The 21,411-nt window shown below is 35.7% G+C and overlaps 1 protein-coding gene across 7 annotated transcripts in view; it reads left to right on the top strand.

Annotated features, from left to right (window-relative positions):
* Nucleotides 1–21,411, top strand: part of USP15 (ubiquitin specific peptidase 15) — a 64,541-nt gene that overhangs the window by 38,935 nt on the left and 4,195 nt on the right. For 4 of the 7 annotated variants that reach the window (XM_054199336.1, XM_054199363.1, XM_054199345.1 and 1 more), the window contains 12 exons: nucleotides 397–480; nucleotides 6,849–6,993; nucleotides 14,124–14,297; nucleotides 14,626–14,784; nucleotides 15,470–15,694; nucleotides 17,363–17,446; nucleotides 17,538–17,632; nucleotides 17,811–17,999; nucleotides 18,838–18,953; nucleotides 19,085–19,360; nucleotides 19,667–19,737; nucleotides 20,110–20,225. In XM_054199336.1, coding sequence (XP_054055311.1) covers nucleotides 397–480; nucleotides 6,849–6,993; nucleotides 14,124–14,297; nucleotides 14,626–14,784; nucleotides 15,470–15,694; nucleotides 17,363–17,446; nucleotides 17,538–17,632; nucleotides 17,811–17,999; nucleotides 18,838–18,953; nucleotides 19,085–19,360; nucleotides 19,667–19,737; nucleotides 20,110–20,225 — 1,734 coding nt within the window. Of the gene's footprint in view, nucleotides 1–396; nucleotides 481–1,478; nucleotides 1,547–6,848; nucleotides 6,994–14,123; nucleotides 14,298–14,625; nucleotides 14,785–15,469; nucleotides 15,695–17,362; nucleotides 17,447–17,537; nucleotides 17,633–17,810; nucleotides 18,000–18,837; nucleotides 18,954–19,084; nucleotides 19,361–19,666; nucleotides 19,738–20,109; nucleotides 20,226–21,411 lie in introns of those variants that run through there. The other 3 variants (XM_054199374.1, XM_054199342.1, XR_008466066.1) reach the window with 3 other exon arrangements.

Below are 21,411 nucleotides of genomic sequence, written 5' to 3'. Positions count from 1 at the left end.
ATATACAGTTAAATGAAAAATTCAGAACACTTCCATGTTAGAAATTTTACATTCTAGGTTTTAGAACATCAAAATATCTATAGTCATACTATAAACTGAAAATAATTTTTTTAGCACAGTGGTCTATGATTTTTTTGTTTGTTTCCTTGCTTTTTGTTTCTTATAACTATTTCTTCAACATGAGATGAAAGTTTAAAGTACTGTGCAGCATTTCAAAGTTCTAAAAGATGGATTCCGAGGGCTGCGTGTCCTTGGTATTTTTAGTGCTATGCCCACTTTTAAAAAAATACTTCTTTTCCATGCTTGTTTATATGCGTTGTTCATTTATTAGCTTTCTTTCATAGTTTTTAATATCTCAGCATTTTTATCTAATTTATCATTTTCATATTTTTAAAGGTCCCCAGGTGCATCCAATTTTTCAACTTTACCAAAGATCTCTCCATCTCTATCAAATAATTATAACAACATGAACAACAGAAAGTAAGCAATGTACCTTAAAACATTATTTAATTTAATCACCCCAGTGTGACATAAACAAATTTTGATGTTTTATAGCTCCTAGCTTAAGGATTTTGATTTGTTTTACAATATTTGGATTGTTAATTGTTACTGGTCACTATTTCATAGTGTAGGTATTGTAAAGCATGATACCAGGAATTGAAACGCAGTTAAAGATGTTGGGTAACAGTCCTTAGTAGAAGAGACACTAAAAAGAATGTTGAGCATTGTAAGAAAAGACTTCATTTAGAGTTTATCATGCTAAAAAGACATTATTGTTGTTGTTATTATCCTGCCTGAATTTAGATGGACAACAAAAAAAGTATAAAGTACTTACATCTATGGTGGTCAGGTTTTCCCTTATTTATTGATGCTAAGGTATTATAGCAGCATATGTGACATCACACATTGATTTGGTACCACTACAGCTGAATTGGTTTAGCTGTAGTGGTTGTCGTAGTGATTGTAGCCATTGATTAATTATCAGCAACTTAACTTGTGTGTCGTAGTGCTTAGAAGATTTGAGAGAGATCAGTCTGATAGGCGTGCTTGAATATTACAATGAGCAGCGGCTTACTAAAAGAGGCTTCCCACTTTTAAGGGTTTTCTCCTTTATGTTCCAAATCAGAAGTTTAATTAAGAATGTGATAAAACTCTAAAAGAAGAGCTTTCATATTCCAGTGGCCAACTTTGTTGTGTGTAAACTTTTTTTTGTTGAACACAACTGTAAAAAAAGTTGGTGAATATAGAAAAACGTAGAATTATTTCACTTTAACAAATAATGGAGAATCTTTCAAATGCTGAAACCAGAGAGCACTCATCTTTAACGCAAGCTGGGGGAAATTGAAGAGGCTTATTCTTACGTTTCATTCAAATTTAAAATATTTTTCCAAACATGCATTTTGTGATCAAACATGAAGATGTTAATAAATATTAAAAAGGTGACATAAATATTAAATATCTTATACAATATCTTCCAGTTAAATACTGCATTTATCAGAAGTGATTTTTCCTAAGGGGTGAAGTGTCACTTGTGCTTCTACCAATTGTGAGTAGCCCCAACTCTCACTGTTAAACAGTTGAAATCCATGTATTTAACTGCAGTCTATTGTACTCTGTGTGTGAATGTGTAGTAAATAAAGAGTATATTGTATCTATGATTGTGTGAAAAATTACTTGACCAGAGCTGAGCCTCCACACGAGAACTAATATCTCCTTCCCCCATTGCTTATGCAAAAGACAATTGTAATGCCAAAGCCAAAGTTTAACAGTTAATTTTTCCTAGGGAGTCACCATTTTAAATCAAGCCAGCCAGGCTTGCTTCCTTTTTTGGGTTTTGTTCCTTCTTTTTTTTTTCTTTTTTTTTTTTTTTTTTAAATGTTAGCTTCTCCCTAGTGATGCTCTAGTTATTTTTAGGAAGTACTTACAAAACCTGATGCCAGCTCTTGCAGCTTTTAAAGATAGTTTCTTCACTTGCTTTAGCTGATTTTATCTGGTTTTTTTTGGTTTATTTTGGAGCCAAAATGGGAGCTTTTAGAACTTCAGGTAAAATTCTGGGATTATTTTTTGGTTTTTTTTTAATTTGAGGTTTTCAACAGGGACACTTATTTAAAAAGAAGTGATACAAAATTCAGATTTGATAAGGAATTGGTCCTTTAAAGTGCCTGAACTATAACTTAAACACCTGTAAATCAGGTAGTAGGTACATGTTCTCTATAGTGTTATGAAACAGCCGCCATTTTTCTCTTGTAACTCAAAACGCTGTATATCTGGATGTTATTTAAGGCAGGTATTCAGTGCAGAAGTATATGGTTATCCTTACAATGCAATAATCCGATTACGATGAGTTTAAAATAACTAAGAAATCACAAATTAATAATTCACTACAATGTATAATGCGGGAGAAACTTCAGCAGCTTTTCTGTCAGAATATGTATTCAAGATTAACTAGTTCAGTAATAGAGAAGTCATATCCGTTAATACACTGTGTACTTTAAATTATATACTGTTGCATTAGGAATTTTACGCTTCAAAAGCTAAATGGAAAGATAATCTCTCTATTTAATTGCATTGTAGCATTCTGGGTTAAGATGAGTTTCTTTCTATGTTCTGCTTTTCTTGCAAATATCTCCTTGTCTAAGAAAGCACTTCTTTTCCATTAGTTAATGGTATCTTCTTTTCATTACTTTCTTAATTAACTAACTATGTCAGCTTTGCCTGGAATTTATTTTCATGTTTCTGCCTTACTGTGTCTTACATTGCACGTTATCTTTAGCAGAGTAGCACAAATCATACATTTGTGGCTTTCCGGGATCCACTGGCTCCTCCATATGGACATGAGATGCTGTATGACTCTAAAAGAAATACCAGTATTTGTTTTGAAGATAATTTTAGCTGACAAAGCTGATTTGTAAGGCAGAAAAAGCAAACAACAGGTTGTGTGTAGTAATAGTGATAAATGTTAGTCATTGCAAGCCTGGTTTTGCAATTATTATAGCTCGGCTATAGAGTACAAATTATATTAAAACTCTAGAAAGTATCATGTTTCTTCATATGATACACATTTTGGTAATACTTGTCTAATCCAGGAGGTGTTCTGAGTAATAGTAAGCCTCAAATTGATAAATACTTAATTGTGTGGTGAGCTAGTCGTAATAGAAATAGCTTGCGCAAATTTTACCAGGTCCAAAGCCTTCATTTCTGTAGATGTGAGTTTACATTTGATGGAATGGAGGATTCCTAATAATTGATCATTGATGTTCTTTTGCCTTTACAGGTGATCTTGTTGAAAGAGTAACATAGGAGGATTAGCATAATATGTGTTAGTGGATTCAGAAGAGCAGGGAGAGACACGCATCATTTAGGTCTTACTGGAATTTCTGTTTATTGCTGTTATAAAGCAATACATTTCATGTCACATATGGTATTTTTTTAAATTATGTGGGGAAGGGATAAAAAGCATTTGAATAGGGAATTTGCTTGGGGAATTAAGAGAAAAGTTGTTTCGTTTTCATCACTTTTAACCATTGTTTCAGGCTCCTAAAATGACTTGCCTCATCATTCAGTAGTGTCAGCTTATCAGAAGACAGCCAGTTGGCAGCTTTGTTCGCATGCTTGGTATATTTCAATATGCTTATTTCAAGAAATATAAATGTTAATTACATCACCTGTAGAATCAGTTTCTTCATGTTGCACCTGACACATAGGCAAATACTATGAGGAAGGTGAATTTTATTTTATTTTTTTTACTTGATTTGAATAGATTATAATGTTATATTTTGCTCTCGAGATGATGATCATGAACAATAACAAAAACAGTACTCTTTGTGTAGTGACATGGAACCCGATTATGGGTTTGTTAAAGTGGCTGGTAACAAAAACACATCGGCAGTGCATTAAGATGGTTGAGATATTACAGAGCTCAATAAGTGTTCCAAACTTTTAATTTTCTGAGCTTGTCCTTGCAAATCAAATTCCTTTTGCAGCACCTGTTGTTGGTATATGGCGCACTGCTGTCAAATTGTGTACTTTGCAAAGCTAGTGATGCTTTTCCAGACTTCTCCACACTTCCCCGAAGTCCAACTACACAATGAGTGCTCTGGGTTCATCATCATCTGAAAGCTGCTTTGAGGTTTATAGGCAGGATATAGACAGTACATATAAGTAATTTCACATATGGCACATAGAACTCAAAATTTATAGATTTACAGATAATAAAATCTCATTCAGAAACCTCCCTTCACCATTTTCACTACTTCAAGAACCCTAATTGTTCAAGGGTCCAAAGAAGGTTTCGGTTTTTTAAGTCTTGCATTATTTTTTGTTTTCTTTCTGTTATTGCCTTTACCTAAGCACCCCATTCTAATACTGCCCCTCTGCTTTTCCATGCATTGTTCCTTTGTTAAAGGCAACTTTCTAAAGGTTTTGCAGGAAAAGCAGATGGAGGTTAGGGACATGCTGTCACAAGTTACTTTTTCTAGGGCATTTCTGTTTGAATGAAGTTTATGTAGACTTGCCCTTGCATCTTTGCTTGCTTTCTATTGTTAACCATTTACTACTGACTATTAATAATACTTTATTTTTTGTCCAGTCTCAAAAGCATGAAAAGCAGAGGCACAATGTAATTTAAATAAAAATAATTCTTCCAGAAAAAACTAAGTTTGCAGACTGATAAAGCTGTAGAGAGACATCTCCTAGTCTCCTGCACGTAGTCAGCACTGTATTTTGTTTGATATGTTTTGATAAAGTATCACAGAAACCTGAAAGAAAAATATATAAGTAGACCTGACTCACGGGATGAGTGTGGTAACCACATTCTCTAAACCCCTGAAATGTATTTCTGTGGGCCAGTACAGAAGATGAAGGAGCTCAGAAATGGCTTTCCCTTTTGAGAAGTAAACTCTGACAGTTTGTCCCTTAGAGCAAACCAACACTGCGGATCTATCTGCATTACAATTATCTTGAATTAAATTATAATGATGTTACTCAACTAATTTGAGGAAGTCTTTCATGTGAATGCACAATAGCCAAAGGACTCCAGTTGCATTTCCTAGCTTTCTAGTGTCCCTCCTAAGGTGGCAGTTTGCGAAGGGAGGAAAAAGAAGGAACTGTTGAGCTGGGTCAGGGGGTTGGCTGTATTGTGGAGGTTGCGTTTACCACCAATGGCAAGCTTGTGCTTTTTCTTCTTGGGGGGACTAAGGCTTGCCAACTTAAGGGAACTTGGGTTCATTGCAATAGCTGGAATGCAGCTGCAAAGGGTGATGGAAGGTAATTTTTCCTGGGGATCTCTCATGTGTGGGTGAACCGGGGACTAATGATAGGGAAGGGCTGACCACAGAAGCAAGCTTGAAGGGTGTGTGGGCCCCGAAGTTCAAAAAGTATCTTGTGTAAACGAGGGTGAAGCATTAAGTTAGGATTAATCTGAACAGGCAAAACTAACTTTATGGGGATTTTTCCCAGAAAAATACCAGCAAACACAATGCCACTTAGCTAGTTTGGGGGCCAGCCAGAGAGCAGAGAAAATGCACTTGTATGGAAGAGGGAAGGATTGCTAGAAAAGTCAACTATTAAAAATAAATGATCAGATGTAAAAGTTTGCGAGCAGCAGCTTTATGGACAGCGAAGCTGTAAACTGCACAGATTTCTGAAGCTGTCAGGAGAGGGAGAAACTTTCTTCCCCTTCTGTTTGAAATTTTCAATAAATCTTGTGATTAAAGTAAAACAGCTGTTATTCATGAAAAGTGAGTAATTGTGCACTGAGGGGACAGTTGGAATTCAGTTGGATGTAAAGAGTGTGGTAGCGTTCAGGAATAATGGCTGTAGTGTGCCATTGGGCACTTGCATCCTCAGACTTTTACAATTATAAATCTCAATTATTTATCAGAATTCATTCTTTGCACTGCATATTTTTCCTTGTAATTCTCAGCAACTGGGTTCACGTTGTTGTTCAAGTTGCTTCTAATGTGAATAATGCTTAGTAACTGCAGAAATACTCTTGAACTTTAGCCAAAGCTACTATCACGCAGGTTTCACTACAATCAGTGCCTGAAATAGTTTAAGAAAGAGTTTAACCTTTCTGGTTGGTTGTTTTTTCTAACGTCTGTAATATTACAGAGCATTCTCTTAGAAGATTCTTTTGCCTTTCTAGTGTTCTTGGATATGCTTACTTTACTGTTTTGAGGGTTATTCTGTATTTATTATTTGCATGATTTCATCTGGAAACAAATTGCCTTAAATCTTACCATTTTACCTATTTCAGTCTTCTCCAGTTTCTCCAAACAGATGCATCATAGCGATTTATAATGAAGTTGTTGCAAGGCGTTTTGCGCATTCTTTTGCGTCTCAAGGCTTTCCTGCATTTGCATGCTGGATTGTGCTGTCCTAGCAGGGAAGCTATAAATAGACTCTCTGATGCAGTGAGGCAGCTATGCCACAGTGGCCTTGGAAATCTCAGCTTTCACCTGTAACTCTGCATTCCCATTCCCACCGACCTCACTCTTGCAGTAGCAGGATGCAAAAGGGACGTAAATGATTGATTGCTGCTGGTGGTGTCTAAAATCTGAGTGTATTAAATTTGATGGAGCAATGAAGAATAGAGTAAGCTGTGAAGCTGCTCCTATCAAAAAGGGGTAGGGATATAATAATTACAGTTATTGCAGTACATTAGATTTTGGTGACTTTTAAACTGAAATTAATGTTATTACATTAGTTAAATACTTCTTTAAAATCCTTTCTTGTTCACAGAATTTACTTTAACATCTTTAATCATTTAAGCTTATAAAGTACTTGTATGTATTAAAGTACTATAGAGTACATGTTTACATTTTGAAAGATGTTTTGTTTTTTTACAGTGTGAAAAATTCAAACTATTGTCTCCCATCATATACTGCTTATAAGAATTATGATTATTCAGAGCCAGGAAGACACAATGAGCAGCCAGGCCTATGTGGCCTGAGTAACTTGGGGAATACATGTTTCATGAATTCAGCAATTCAGGTACGTACTTTAGGATAAAATGAGCTTGTCTTATTACTTGGAAACTAATATCTTGTTATCTTTTGTCATGTTTGGAAACTAATATTAAGAGACTGCGTTAAGTAGCAGGGTAGGATTAAAAGTGAAGAAATAATATATCTATATTGGTATACTAGAAAAGTTGTTTTACATAGCTGCATTCATTGTTTCCCCTTTGTCATGCACAGTGATCAACGTCAGAAAGAGATCTGACCAGCATTCTACATGAGTGAACCCTCACTTGGGATTCTTTGCTTTTTTGTAATGATTGCCATGCATGCATGTCATGAAAAATACTTTTTTATTTTGAGATGCGCTTGAGTACAGATTGTAGTGCTCAAGTGTCAGAAAGTAGATAACTGGTGCATTAGTGGGCCTTTATTTCAAACTAATTATTATGTACTTTTATTGCACAGGTTAACATGCAGGGAACCTTTGGTCATATTTCCCTTCGACCTTTCCCCTTTGAATAGCTGCTATTTCACGGATGAGATATTTTACAGGAATGTAATAGCGCGTTTCTTTGTTGTGATCGCAAGAGAAAAACTAGTATACCTGGTGTTACTCTTACAAAGACAAAAAAAAAAAAACCTTAATCCTTTTAAGTGGAAGCTGCAGTGATAGCTTAATTAATGACCAGAAAGAACTAGTAGTTTAATTTGGCTTTGTTTAGTTCTGGAACTTGTGTTTTGTAATTAAAGCAGTCTTTTAGTTGAGGTTTGCGTTCTAAATCATGTCAGCTTTGACTGCATTGCTTTTCAGTTATATCTAGGGAATCAAGTGTTCAAATAAGTTCTGAGAAACTGTAGTGTGAATTAATAAATACAATTTTGCTGATTCACAAGACAGTGCTTTGGGTAAGAAAATGAGGTGTTTATTGAGCAGTGCAGCTTTTAGTTTGGCATGGTACCTTTAGTATGTCGTTGATGGTGTGTTTTTTCAAATGCATTATTTGCCAACTTTCTTAGCAAGGAATTGTAAAGTATCTTTCAATTCCATCTTCCGTATCACTCAAAGAAAGTATTGTTCAGAGTTTAATGTTCTCCAAGAAATCCACAAAAGTGCTTTTTAGTGGAAGTATGTCATGTTCTTAACACACTAAGGTCTCACAGACTGCAAGTTCTACTGTCTTCCTCCTCCTTGCCACCAGTTGACTTCTGCCTTATTTCCAATTACGCTGAAAGCATAAATTAACGGCAAATCAGTGCAGTAAAATGTCACCTTCTACTGTTAACAGAGTAACCTCGGATTATTCTGGCTAGAGGTGTAATGCCTATAGCCAAAGCACTCTGAACACATTTGATGTTGTCTAATCTCTGAAGCAACGAAGGGATGGCCCCGAATAGTACGTGGATGGCAGACTGGGGAATTCTGCTTGGGAATATTGGGTGCTCTAGGCTTTTACATGGATGATGGAACAGAGTGCACCCTCAGCAGGATTAGAGATGATACAAAACTGGAAGGAGGGACTGATATACCAGATGGGTATATCTCAGATCTTCGTCCTTTCCAGACAGCGTTGAGGCCCCTTTTGTTCACATAAGAGCCATTTCTGCTTCAAAAACCACTTCATTTCTCAGACAGCTTCTCTTTCTCTCGTCTCATGTACAGTGAAGATGGTTTTCATCAGAACTGTTATCAGTGTTCCTTGAAGAAGAGGGCCAGATCGTTGCACATCTTGCTATCCAGAGTCTGACAAACTTGTCTGAAGGATTTTGTACTGTAACCGTACTAGGTAGAAATGTGATAATTTTGGCAGTTCTTAAATCTTGTTGCCAGTTCATTAATAGTTTGTCAATCCACGGGTAAGGTTAGGCTTGCCTCTTCATCCTTCTAAGTGATTGTTGTAGAGACCCTTGCTTTTCCAAGTAGGGGCTTTCGGTGTTACAAAGCTCAAGATGACTAGAGGAGAGATGGTGAAGAACTGGGTAAAATCCTCCGCGGTACCACAGACAGCTGCAAGCTGAGTAGGAATAAGGCCAAGAAGGTTAAGATACCATTGTATTTCTCCCCAAGCACTGTTGTCTTGTCACTGTTTCTTATTTTAAAAGGCAGTAATTCAATATTATTTCATTTTTTGTTGTATTGGAACTTTTGTATAGATTTCCCAGATTCTTTTGAAGGGGTGTTCCATGTATCTAATTTTAATTTACTTCAGTGCTAACACCTAAGGCTTGACTGTTATTATTAAGGCCTAAATGTCTGCTTCTGCAGATCTGAGCATTATATAAAACAGGAAAGACAAAAGGGAGCTTGTGGACTTTATGAAAACATTATTATGAATGCTTGAAACCGTATAAAAAAAAAAAAGTATTTGGCAAGTAGATGTTTTATTCACATTTACTTATGTACATGGCTATGTTCAAAGCTGAAAAAAAAAAAATTAATCTCATGAAGCATTGCTGTGCTGCCACCTGTGGATGTTTCCCAAGTATTGCTTTGCCTTTTTGGTGGGATACTAGTGAGTAGAGCTCTGTAGGAAATTATGGGGTTTTTTTCTTTTGCAGTGATAACCTGAGAGTTCACAAAGTTTTCATTTTGTAATTCAAAAATAGGAGAAGAATGAAAGCAAATGTTTTAATTGAAAACACTGAAAACACTTCTCACTTCTTCCCCTCGCATTTTCAGTTTTGTTTTTTCCATCAGTGTGGATATATATACTTGACTTTCGAACAGCAGCTGTTGAGAGCTTTGTAATGTGGTATTTCAACAGTTTTCCTTCTTTAGACAGCTGATACACGTTCCCTGTACAGTTACTTATGGCTATGAGTTTATCCAGGCAAAACGTAACATCTTTCACTGAAACCTGAAATGATTAAGTTTTTAGTGCTCTGTTTCAGTTGCCATTGGCATTCGGAGTTTGGGTTAAGGGGTATATTAGCTGAGTACTTTTCACCACGTCTCACACTAAGTGCTTCAGACAAAAGTAGGATAGACAAGTGTAAAGTAGTTAATTTTTTCTCCTATGGCATCTTTCAGTCAGTCAGCTTTTGGTCTTTTATTGGAAAGCTGAAATACAAAATTTTAATGTCCCTTGCTTAAAATTGTTTTTAAGTAGGACAGCTGAGGAACCATGATACTTATAGAAACACTCAATTTTTAGCTCCATTTCATGATTGTATTGTCTGCTTCTCATTTTCCCAGCTCACTGGCATAATAGGTAATGATGTTTCCTTTGCTTTGAAATGTTATTTTTAACATTATTTCTGTGTAACATCCCTTATGGGATGTGAATAAATGTTTCATTGTTACCATAGGATCATAGAACAATTTGGATTAGAAAGAACTTCAGGAGGTTTCTGGTGCAACCTCCTGCCCAAAAAGGAGGTCAGCTCTGAGGTCAGACCATGTTGCCCAGGGCTTTATCCAGTTGGGTCTTGAAAATCTCCAAGAAGGCTGCGCAGCCTCCCAGCTCCACTGCTTGACTGTTCTTACAGTGAAAACTTCTTTCCTTATATCCTTAACCTCTCTTGTTTCAGCTTATCCCATTGTTTTTTGTCGTCCCACTGTGCACCACTGTGAAGAGCCTGGTTCCATCTTCTCCTTAGCTTCCCTGTAGGTACTAGAAGGCTGCTGATAGGTTTCCGTGAAACAGCCTCTTCTGCAGGCTGAACAAGTTCCCGTGCTTCAGCCTTTTCTCACAGGGCAAGTGCTCCCAGGCCACTGTCTGTCTTGGTGGCCGCCTTTCTTCATTCATTTTATTTTCTTTTTATCAATTAAATAATCAGAGTCCTTGCAAAGTCTTTCAGCAGAGTTTTCTCATATTTAAATTATGTGGATTTAGAGAAGTACAACATGACTATTTTTATTACTATGTTTCCACCTATATTAAGGTTTTATAGGACAGGTAGACTTGCTAAACAAGATCATAGTCTCGTATTGGAATTACAGTATTCCATTGAGGCTACAGCATTGGTGTATATACATAAGGCACTAAAAATGAAGATTATTTATTGTTCATTTTCCTATGCATCATAATACCTCCCGCACAGTTACAGCTGTGCTCTATAAACAGTAGACTGTATGTGTCTTTACGGGTGATTAGGTCTCCTTTTTGACTCAATGGTTTAGAATTCTTCCAGGGTGTTTGTACGCATGTGTATGTACGTCAGCAGTGCATGCAGTGTTGCGTAATGCAGTCGATGCACAAATTGTGTGAAGCATTGTTTCATCCAGTCGTATTGTTTGACTAATTTTCTTGGAGGTTGATTATGATCCTTTGATACTGATTACATAAATAGTTGTTATCCACGGATTGCTCTGCTACAGAAAAATATTTTTTCCTTTTTTTCCAAGTAATTAATATGTAACATGGAACTATAATTTCAGTGTTAAACTTTGTCATGCTGAAGACTGATCCTTCTCTTCTGTGGTTTGTCTCATAGCTGGTCTTGGAGTTTCTACATTCTATTCCATCTTCTCCCATGATCATTTAGCTAAACAACCAGTTTAGGTTCAGCAACTGAGCACTTCACAGGAGTTTTGTTGGTTAAAGGAAACTTGCGGAGACTGCAGTACCTGAAATGAAGTGCCGTTCTGTTACCTCTTTAGTTCACAGACTGTTTTCTGTAGTTGTATTGTATTTGTTTAGCTTTTTTGTATTCTATTATTCTTCATTTGTGGGTATACTTGTTAGTTTACCTATGTCTGTGTTTTAAAACAAACAAAAAACCAGTAGGTTGAACAGGGCACATAGATCTGATGACTTTGCTATCTAGTAGATTGTCTTGGTTCTAAGAGTTTGGGGTTGGGTTTTTTTGTTGTTGTTTTTTTATTGGTTTTTTTTTTATTGATGCTTTCCATAAGGTTCCTTGATAACCTACGACATACCACATCATGAGAAAATAAGAATATAGGCTTCCTTTCAAAGGCTCCAAACATCCAGGCTTCTGCATGCTTTTTTCCCTGTGGTTTTAATCATGATCAGCATTTTCAAGATGTAAACAACATTTGTAATTATTTAGCTTTGTCAGTTACATTGAAAAGATCAGTGGATATGTGGACAACTGTATTAGTTCCTTTAGCAGCTACTTTTTTAAAAGTTGTGGCGTCTGATTTTTCAGAAAAGGTGTCAGCTCTATATCTCAGAAATTGCCATGTTCAGTTAGATCCTTGTGCATTCTAGTACTACCATCATTGTCATCTTATGTCGGAATGTGGACGTTGTTATAAGGAAAAATAGAAATTATCTGTAGTGATCTTCTTGACTTATACATCCAAATATAAATTAATATTCTGAGAAAGTGACAAAACTAATTTATCAGGTGAAAACTAGGAGAAGATAAATTCGGGTTTTCGTGCAACAATACACTGTCAGCACATTGTGTAGTGCTTGACTAAGAATGTGTAGAAAAATTTACTATTTTGCACTATTTAGTTCCTTGTCCTGGACATTCCTCATGCTAAGCTGATCAGCTGAACTGATTTGATTTCCTAAACGAGACCAAAAGTAATCCTGAGGAAAAGTGGGGAGGAAAAATATTTTTTCGACAGTTTAGTGAGATTAATATCTTTATTGTGCAATCAGATGGGGGTCAGCAGAGAAGGGGCAGATCTTCTTTGGGCAGTAGGGTTTGTCACATCACTCAGATTGAACATGCAATTCTACCTAAAGTGTAGTTTTATTTATTGTTAATTTCTTATGCAAAACTCTCATTGACCGCGTCTGTTTGGATTTGAGAGACCAAGTGTTTCTCCTCTTAGCTGCATGGATCAGTTCAGAACTGACAAGACACATCTGTGGCTTGGGATCACCACTACTAGGAATAAAAGCTCTTTGCCATGTAGCAAGAGAAAAAATGAGCTTTCTTCAACCCTCAGTGTCCAAAAGGGTTTGTAATATCAGGATTTTTTTGCAGTGTTGGCAGCTCATGAAAGGTTCAGGTGAGATGGGAGAAAAAGAAAGGAGTGCGATACAGGCATGAAACTCATCTCTCTACAGCATTATGACTGGGTTTGCTTTGTGATATTACATGGGTATGATAGGCAGAAATAGGAAACCTTTTTTGCCTCGCTCAGTAAAGTTGTAAGTTGTAATTCTTCCAGTCTCAATTGCTGCATCTTATGCAGTAGCGTAGATGAAGGTAAAATTTTCTGTTATTCCCTTTATTTGCAGAGAGGCAGATGAGACTGATTAAATACTTGACCTTTCTTGAAATCTTTAATAGAAGAAAGAATGCAGAAAAGCTTATAATATTTAATGAAGAAACTTTGCTAAACCTATTTGCTAAGGCATGGCATGAGGATCATTTCCAAGTGATGGAAAAGTTTTTGTTTAAAGGAGCGCAAGGAGTAGCACACAAAAATTCAAAGTGGTTTCCTAAAATTGTAAATCGTACTTCAGTGATTACATCCTGCTATCTCTAAGTGCTGACAGAAGAGACAAACTGGTACAGAGGATAAGTCATTATCTCGGTCTAAAACAAGGCCCTTGCTTTCCTTGAACTACTTTCAGCTCTAAACAGCTTCACAAAACTTAAAAGAACATAGGAAGGGCTGCACCAATTCTGATTCAAAGTCAAGTCCATCTAGCATAGATTGCTGTCTTCAACAGCATCCATAAGCAGGTGCCTCGGAAGAGAAGGAGTAGGGCAAGCATCCTCACCTTCCCCTCCCTCCCACCCCTGCCAAAAAAAATTATATCTCGGTTTTCAACTATTTTCTGCTCACATGGTGTTCTGAATGTGGTGTTAATTTCATATAATAAGCCCTATTGGCTCTCTCTTCCAAGTGTCTACGCAGTCTCTCCTTGAGACCCTCTAAACTTTGTGGATCTGTAACAACTTTCAGCAAGGAGTTTCATAAAGATACTATTCATGTATCAAGAACCACCTTGTTTTGTTTGTTTTGAACCTCGATACAAACTGTCCTGTCACACTGTGGTTGGCTGGACTGCTGTGTATATTAAATTTTGATGTAAAGCTTTTGAAAAATATTATCTGTGGATAACTTGTAATGATAGCTGCAGCCAGTCTTGGTTTAAAACCGTTATCTGCTTCTGGAATTGACCTTTTTTTTTTTTTTTTTTCACATCTGCTTTAACGAAGTTCAGACATTCTTTGTTTGAACAAATTCAAATCACTGTTCTAAAAATCTTGTATTTCTCTTTACAGTGTCTGAGCAACACACCTCCTCTTACAGAATACTTCCTCAATGATAAATACCAAGAAGAGCTGAATTTTGACAATCCTTTAGGAATGCGAGGTGAAATAGCAAAATCTTACGCAGAACTTATCAAGCAAATGTGGTCAGGAAAATACAGCTATGTTACCCCAAGAGCATTCAAGGTCAGTAGGGAATTTAACCTGAATGTACATTGTCATTTTTGGTTTTGTAGTTTAAGTATACAAAACTTAAAGAAATATGCAAGAATAAGAATTTAAAGTAATATTCATCAGTATGCAGTCCATTCATTTACCTATTAAAACACTTGGATGTATATTTAAATAAGTGTCAACTGTCCTAGTGCTTTGGTCTTTGAGAATTAGTTTTGGCTTCCTGTCACTGTTGAAAAGCTTATCTTTTATAACTTTTTACATTTTACCTTTTCAACTTTCTGCTGTAGCATCTCAGAATTAAGGTACCAGAAGTATATTTGTATTTATTTTTTTTTAGACACAAGTGGGACGATTTGCCCCACAATTTTCTGGTTATCAGCAACAAGATTGTCAAGAGCTACTGGCTTTTCTGTTAGATGGATTACATGAGGATTTGAATCGGATTAGGAAAAAGCCTTACATTCAGTTAAAGGATGCAGACGGGAGACCAGACAAGGTAGTGTTTTTGGTGTTGGTTGTCTTGATTTTATTCAAGGCTATACTTTGCAAGATACCTCCACATGATTGTGCACTGGAAGGTCGGGACACTGGTAACGTATTGCTTTTTCTGGAAGAGATTTCAGAAAATAAGCCAAGACCTTAAAATGGAGATCTTGTTCAAGTACCTGTGTAAATTTCTGTTTATTTGGAAGATAACTGGGGGCATGGAAGCGTGTTAAGACCTTTATGTTCAATTCAGTGTTGAGTTCAGTTGGAGATTTCCATTCTGTTGTTCTTTTGTTCTTATATCCGCAGGATGCAGCATTCTCTCTCTCTCCAGTACTCTTACTTTAGGGACACTCTTCTAGCGTTGAGCTACAAGCATGTAGACAATTTCTTTTGTTACGGGTATGAGTTACTTCAGGTGGAATTTTTAGTTATATTTGCTTTTGTCTTGCCCCAAGCCACTTGAAGTCTCTCTCAGAATACATAATAAGACTGACAGAATATCTGTCCTAGAAAAAGCAAACATCTTTTAACCTGTGATCCCGATAGTAGTAACATATCTTACAGGATCCTTTGGATTCAGATTTCTATGTTTAGGTGGTAACTGAGAATGTTCTATCAAGCGCTCTTACTAGTAATTCTCGCTATTCGTTTCCTACTACTTTGTCATAACCTAAGTCGTGCTTTAATTACAGGTGGTTGCTGAAGAAGCCTGGGAAAACCATTTAAAAAGAAATGATTCCATCATTGTAGATATATTTCATGGCCTTTTTAAATCCACCCTAGTTTGTCCTGAATGTGCTAAGATATCTGTAACCTTTGATCCCTTTTGTTACTTGACACTTCCATTACCCATGAAAAAAGAACGCACTTTGGAAGTTTATTTAGTTAGAATGGATCCACTTGCAAAGCCTATGCAGGTAAGCCTCTTAGTTTATGTACAAAACTCCTGATTCATATAGCATTAACAATGAACCTGAGTTCCTTTACATTTTTTAAATTTATAAGTACAATAGCAAATCCAACAAGCTTTAGTTTTCTTGTATGTATTCTGGACTCCCACTTAGAAAGCCTGAGGAAGACTATACATACCTTTTTAGATTTCTACCAGTTTCAAGGAAGATATTGGTAATTTCTTTATGGTTGTGTTAATAAGGCTTCTTAATCTTTAAAATGTATGCTGTCCTCATTTTTTATTCTAGTGTCGCTATAATGAATTTGTATGGTTATAAAAAAAGTATACACTTAATCCAGACTTAATTTCTCAGTTTCTTAGTTGAAGTTCTTAGCCTCAGGAGGCAAATAATGGTAAAAGTGCTGCAAAAAAACCCCCATGACTAAATATATCGGGTAGTCCTGAATTCTTCTGTGCTATCACTTAATAGTCAAAAGAAAAAAATTGAGATGAGATTTCTTTTTAATGAGTATCTCTTTTGCCTTTTTTAGGAAGGATGGTATTATACACCTTAGAATGGCATGAAACAATGTACATAGATTATGGTAACAACACCATGATTAAATGGTTCTAGCTGTACCTTATGGGCTAAGCAAGGATAGGTGAAATAAATAAGACACGAGCAGTTAGGCAGACTTGCAAAAAGGGTTTAATGTCTGAAATCAGAGTACTGTAAGAAGGAAAGTGGGGAGAAACAGGGGGTGTTCTCAAAGGCAATATGAGTTAGGGAAGTCAAAGATAAAGGGACATGTATTAACTAGCGGGAGATGAGCCTGCTAGAAATTTAATTATTTGTGAGAACAGGTTTGCACAAGGGACACCCGGTAGTTGAATATGACCCTGTATGACGTGTGATACGGTTATGCAGGAATGAATAGAGTTTGGGAAGTGTCCAAGTTCAGTAGAGCTTTTGTGAGTCTAAATAGCTATAAGACTTATGGAGATACCAAACACATGTTATACTTGGCAATTAATTGCATAGTTATAATACGTTATTTCTAATTAATCCTGTCTTCATTTATCATGCAAATAACAGGTAATAGTCCTGTGTGGAGTTTCATTACAAACTGCAGGTGTACTGCACTAAGGGAAGCCACAGAGAGGTTTTCTTTAACTGTTAATCATCAGGCTCTCTTTCTGCATGTGAAATTAGAATTCAGTCTTTATCTATTACCACTGGATAAAAAAGCCATTGCTTTTTTTCCCCAGTAATACTTTATAAACAGTTTGTGTTGTATTCCAAATTTAAGAATCCAGTCAATAGCATGTGTACTATTTAAATACTTATTTAAGTAGGTGCAGTTGAAATATAAATCTAAGTAATTGGTGCTGTTAGTCTTTTTATGGAGAAAGTAAAATAACATTAAAAAGCATTGTATAAACTAACAAATATACTATTCAAAGTGTGTGTGTTTGTATGAGTAAAGTTGTGAAGGTTACTACTGCGTTTTCAGCAGCTGTCAGAATTTGTGTTAGTTGATTTACATACTTTATACCTTAAGTTCAAAAATCTGAAAGAAGTACGTGAAGTATGCCGAATATGTGATAAGTTGTTTGGGTTTTTTCTCATGCACGCTTGTTCTCTTAAGAAATTAAAGTGACAGTTGTTGGGGTTTGTTTTTTTTTTTTTTAGTACAAAGTAGTTGTTCCCAAAATTGGCAATATATTGGATCTTTGCACAGCATTGGCGTCTTTGTCTGGTGTTGCTGCAGATAAGGTAAGAGTGATTTGTTATATGAAGTACAACAGTGAACAGTTTAACACATATTGGACCTGATTTAATGATGTATACTCTGTTCTCTTTTTAGATGATTGTAACTGATATATACAATCACAGGTTCCACAGGATATTTGGCATGGATGAAAATCTAAGTAGTATTATGGAACGTGATGACATTTATGTGTAAGTAGAGATAACAAGCTTCATGTCTCTTTGCCGTTTGTTTAGTTATTTGCAAAAGATTAAAACCTAATTATAAGATAAAGACAAATCTTGGGGGGGTTATTATTTTTTAATTTTTCCCCTTTCTAGCCTTTTAAATGACAGTTGTCTTTTCTATTTCTGATTGTTTTTCTTCTAGATTTGAAATTGCTATCAATAGAACAGAAGATACAGAGCAAGTTATAATTCCTGTTTGTTTAAGGGAAAAATGCAGGCACACTAGCTACAGCCATAGTGGTTCTTCACTGTTTGGTCAACCTTTTCTCATAGCAGTGCCTAGAAACAATACGGAAGATAAACTGTATAACCTGCTGCTGCTAAGAATGTGGTAAGGTTATTGTTTAAAGAAAAATGCATTTGTTATGAATAGTGCTAGTAGTTGGAATCAGTAGGCACTTACTTTTACATGCATTGCTAACAAACTGATTAGATTTGAGTACTTAGTCTTTTATTTGCTTTCTGTTAAATATATTAACTCTAAAAATTTAGCCACTTGAAATGTGAACTAGTATGGTTTTTAATTTGATTTTTTGTTAGCGTGACCTCATTCAGAAATTATTTGAGAAGACAGCAGAGAGTCAATGTGTATTGCCAGTTTAGGGGAATTAATCCTGCTGTATACATAGCTGTTTGTTAGGGCTTGGTAAAATGGAAATGCTGTGCCAGTTATTCTGCTCTGGTTATACCTCTTGTATCTACTGTACAAATTTATATACTAATTCATGTTGTGAAACTACGTGGTGGACACTTTCTGAAACTAGACTGTAATACGTGTCATTATGTGGAAGAAATTAGAATCATGTAACCTCCAATTTAAATTTATGCTTAGTTTTCTGTTGATGTAACTTCCTCTGTAAGTGAACCCACTTTTTTTTTTGGTGTAAAAAATACTGTTAACGAACAGTTAAAGTAGTGGTTTCTGGACAGAGACTAATACCAAGAATCAAGTTGTATAAAATCAAGTAACTGCCAAACACATAAGAACATAGGCAAGCAGAATTTCAGATGTGCCCATAACAGTAGACATGTTAGGCAATAAAACTACTAATTCTGAATAAATCAGAAAGGAGTGCAGGATTTGTTATAACCATTTAATTATCTGGCTTGAACAGCGTAAATATTTAAATCCATTGATTCTAACTGTTGCTTTAATGTGTCATATTTAGCCGATATGTAAAAACATGTACTGAAAGTGAAGACACTGAAGGATCCCTACATTGCTGTAAGGACCATGGTATCAACGGTAATGGCCCAAATGGAATACATGAAGAAGGATCTCCAAGTAAGACTGGAATATCTAAACTTGTTTAGTATTTTGTGCTCAATTTGAAACTGAAGTTAATTCTGTAGTGTCTTTCAGTTATTGTTATTCCGTGGCTCATTTCTTTCTCCTTATTCTTACGATTGTTTCAGGTGAAATGGAAACAGATGAACAAGATGATGAATCCAGCCAGGATCAGGAACTTCCTTCAGAGAATGAAAACAGCCAGTCAGAAGACTCAGTTGGAGGTGACAATGACTCTGAAAATGGATTATGTACTGAGGATACTTGCAAAGGTCAACCACTCACGGGACACAAAAAGCGATTGTTTACATTCCAGTTCAATAATTTAGGCAATACTGACATAAACTACATCAAAGATGATACCAGGCATATTAGATTTGATGATAGGCAACCTAGGCTTGATGGTAAGTCATGGGGAACAGGTTGGGCAACGTTTCATTCTGATACTTTCTTCTGACTCCAATTCCATAGAATAGTGTTTCATTCTCTCTGTGTGCTATTTGATAGATTTTTTTTTCCAACTGTAAATTCTGTATAAATAATTAATTTGTTACTGTAATTAACTCTTAGAAATGCGGAAATTGTGCTTCAATTTTTCATCTTAAATTCATGCTCGCATTGTTAAATTCATTTTGAAGAGTGCCCAAAGTTAATACAATTTCATGTAAAGCAAGAAATAATATTAAGAGAAGACATGTTTTTAATCTTAGAAAGATCTTTCCTTGCTTTGGATTGGGATCCTGAATTGAAGAAGAGATATTTTGATGATAGTGCAGCAGAGGTAAGCTGTTTACGTTGCTCCACTTTCCAGCACTAATAAAACTTAAATGTGAAAAATACAGCTCAATTAATGTGACATAAGAGATTGTAAGTCTTCAAAAGAAGAAGCTAGTATATCTTTTTTTTTTTACATTTTTTTTGTAGTAAATCTGTTGTCATAAATAAACTTCATTTACACATCTAAGAAATTAGCAAATCTGAGGCTTACTAATTTGGAAGTAAATCTGAAGCCATGAAAACTTTTTGCTTGAATGGTTTCTGATCAGTTTTTCCATATATAGGAGCTTTGTAGTTACTGTTTATAGTAAGACGACATCACTAAAATGAGTTTTGTTTCATTTGTTCTCTTAACTCAAGAAATACTTCTCTTTAGGATTTTGAAAAACATGAAAGTGTGGAATATAAGCCTCCCAAAAAGCCTTTTGTGAAATTAAAAGACTGCATTGAGCTGTTCACAACAAAGGAAAAACTAGGTGCTGAAGACCCTTGGTAAGGACAAAAAATTAAAATTACTTTCTATGCTGTATTTCTCAAAAAGTAATCAAAAACACACTTGAACACTAACAGACATACCTAATTGATTTCTTAATGGTATTTTGAATCTTGTCATTTCAAGCGTAGTGTAAAATTCTCAAATTTTTTTCTGTTTTGATCCATTGCTTAACTAAAATTGTTACCATATAGAGGAGGTTGTATTTGTACAGGAGACAACTAATGCATTCAGAATTAGGAGGAAGAGTAGATCCATAAGGTATTCTAGTCTGTAAACTGTGATCCACAGTGAATCAATAATACTGTGCCAAATCCAACACAGTGGTTTAAACAAATATTCCCTTCTGAGATTAGAAAGGTGGGTGCATACTGAAGTAACTTGCCTTGCATTGATATATGAAATAGGGATGCGCTTAAACAATGGGCTTCTGGAATGGAGGATGTCTGTAGTGAGTAGAACCTCTCAAATTCGTGTTACAACCATTAAGTTTTTGGCAGAGACTTTTATTCTGATTCATGGTTCTTCCAAATTATGATTTAGAAACATATCTGAATATTCACAAGTATGTCCCATAAGATCCTTCTTGTCCAGGAATCTTCTAGCAGATAAGAATCTTTCATCAACACCTGAAGCTCAGAATTAAGTTTGAAAAGAGGGTCTGACACTTTTTCTTTTGTAAATACTCAAGTTTTGATGACTTACAAACTTTGTCACCAGATATCCTCCTGTATTTGGGCAGAGGAGTGGGCTGACTTACAAGTTCTCATTTTTTTTCTGGGTTGGCTAGATTATACAACACTGGAGACACTATTTGAGATACTGTATAACTCAAGTATGGTGAAGAGCTTCCATTTTTGCAGCACATTTTAAGCAGAGTATTTAAACTACAAAATACAATTAGTGCTGAACTCAAGCAGTTGCTACTAGATACGTCTCACCAGAGGTCATTAATCACATTCTTTCTTCAATTGCTGGGTATTCACAGGTCTAATCTACAAGAGCTCATCATCCCTAGTCCAGTGCTATTTATATTCCAGATACTCTAAGCCAACTGGGAAAACAGTTCTTCAATTACAGCCTGCCCTCACAGTTATCCTGATTTCTTGTCTTCATCTGATGTTGCTATGTAAAGACACTTGCGCAGTCTTTTTGAATTAGGGCTCATCCCTTTTTTCTTAAATC

This window comes from Rissa tridactyla, chromosome 1, assembly GCF_028500815.1.
Source record: "Rissa tridactyla isolate bRisTri1 chromosome 1, bRisTri1.patW.cur.20221130, whole genome shotgun sequence".
NCBI classification, from domain to species: domain Eukaryota; kingdom Metazoa; phylum Chordata; class Aves; order Charadriiformes; family Laridae; genus Rissa; species Rissa tridactyla.
Note: the sequence above shows the minus strand (reverse complement) of the source record. Positions and strands in the feature narration are given on the sequence as shown.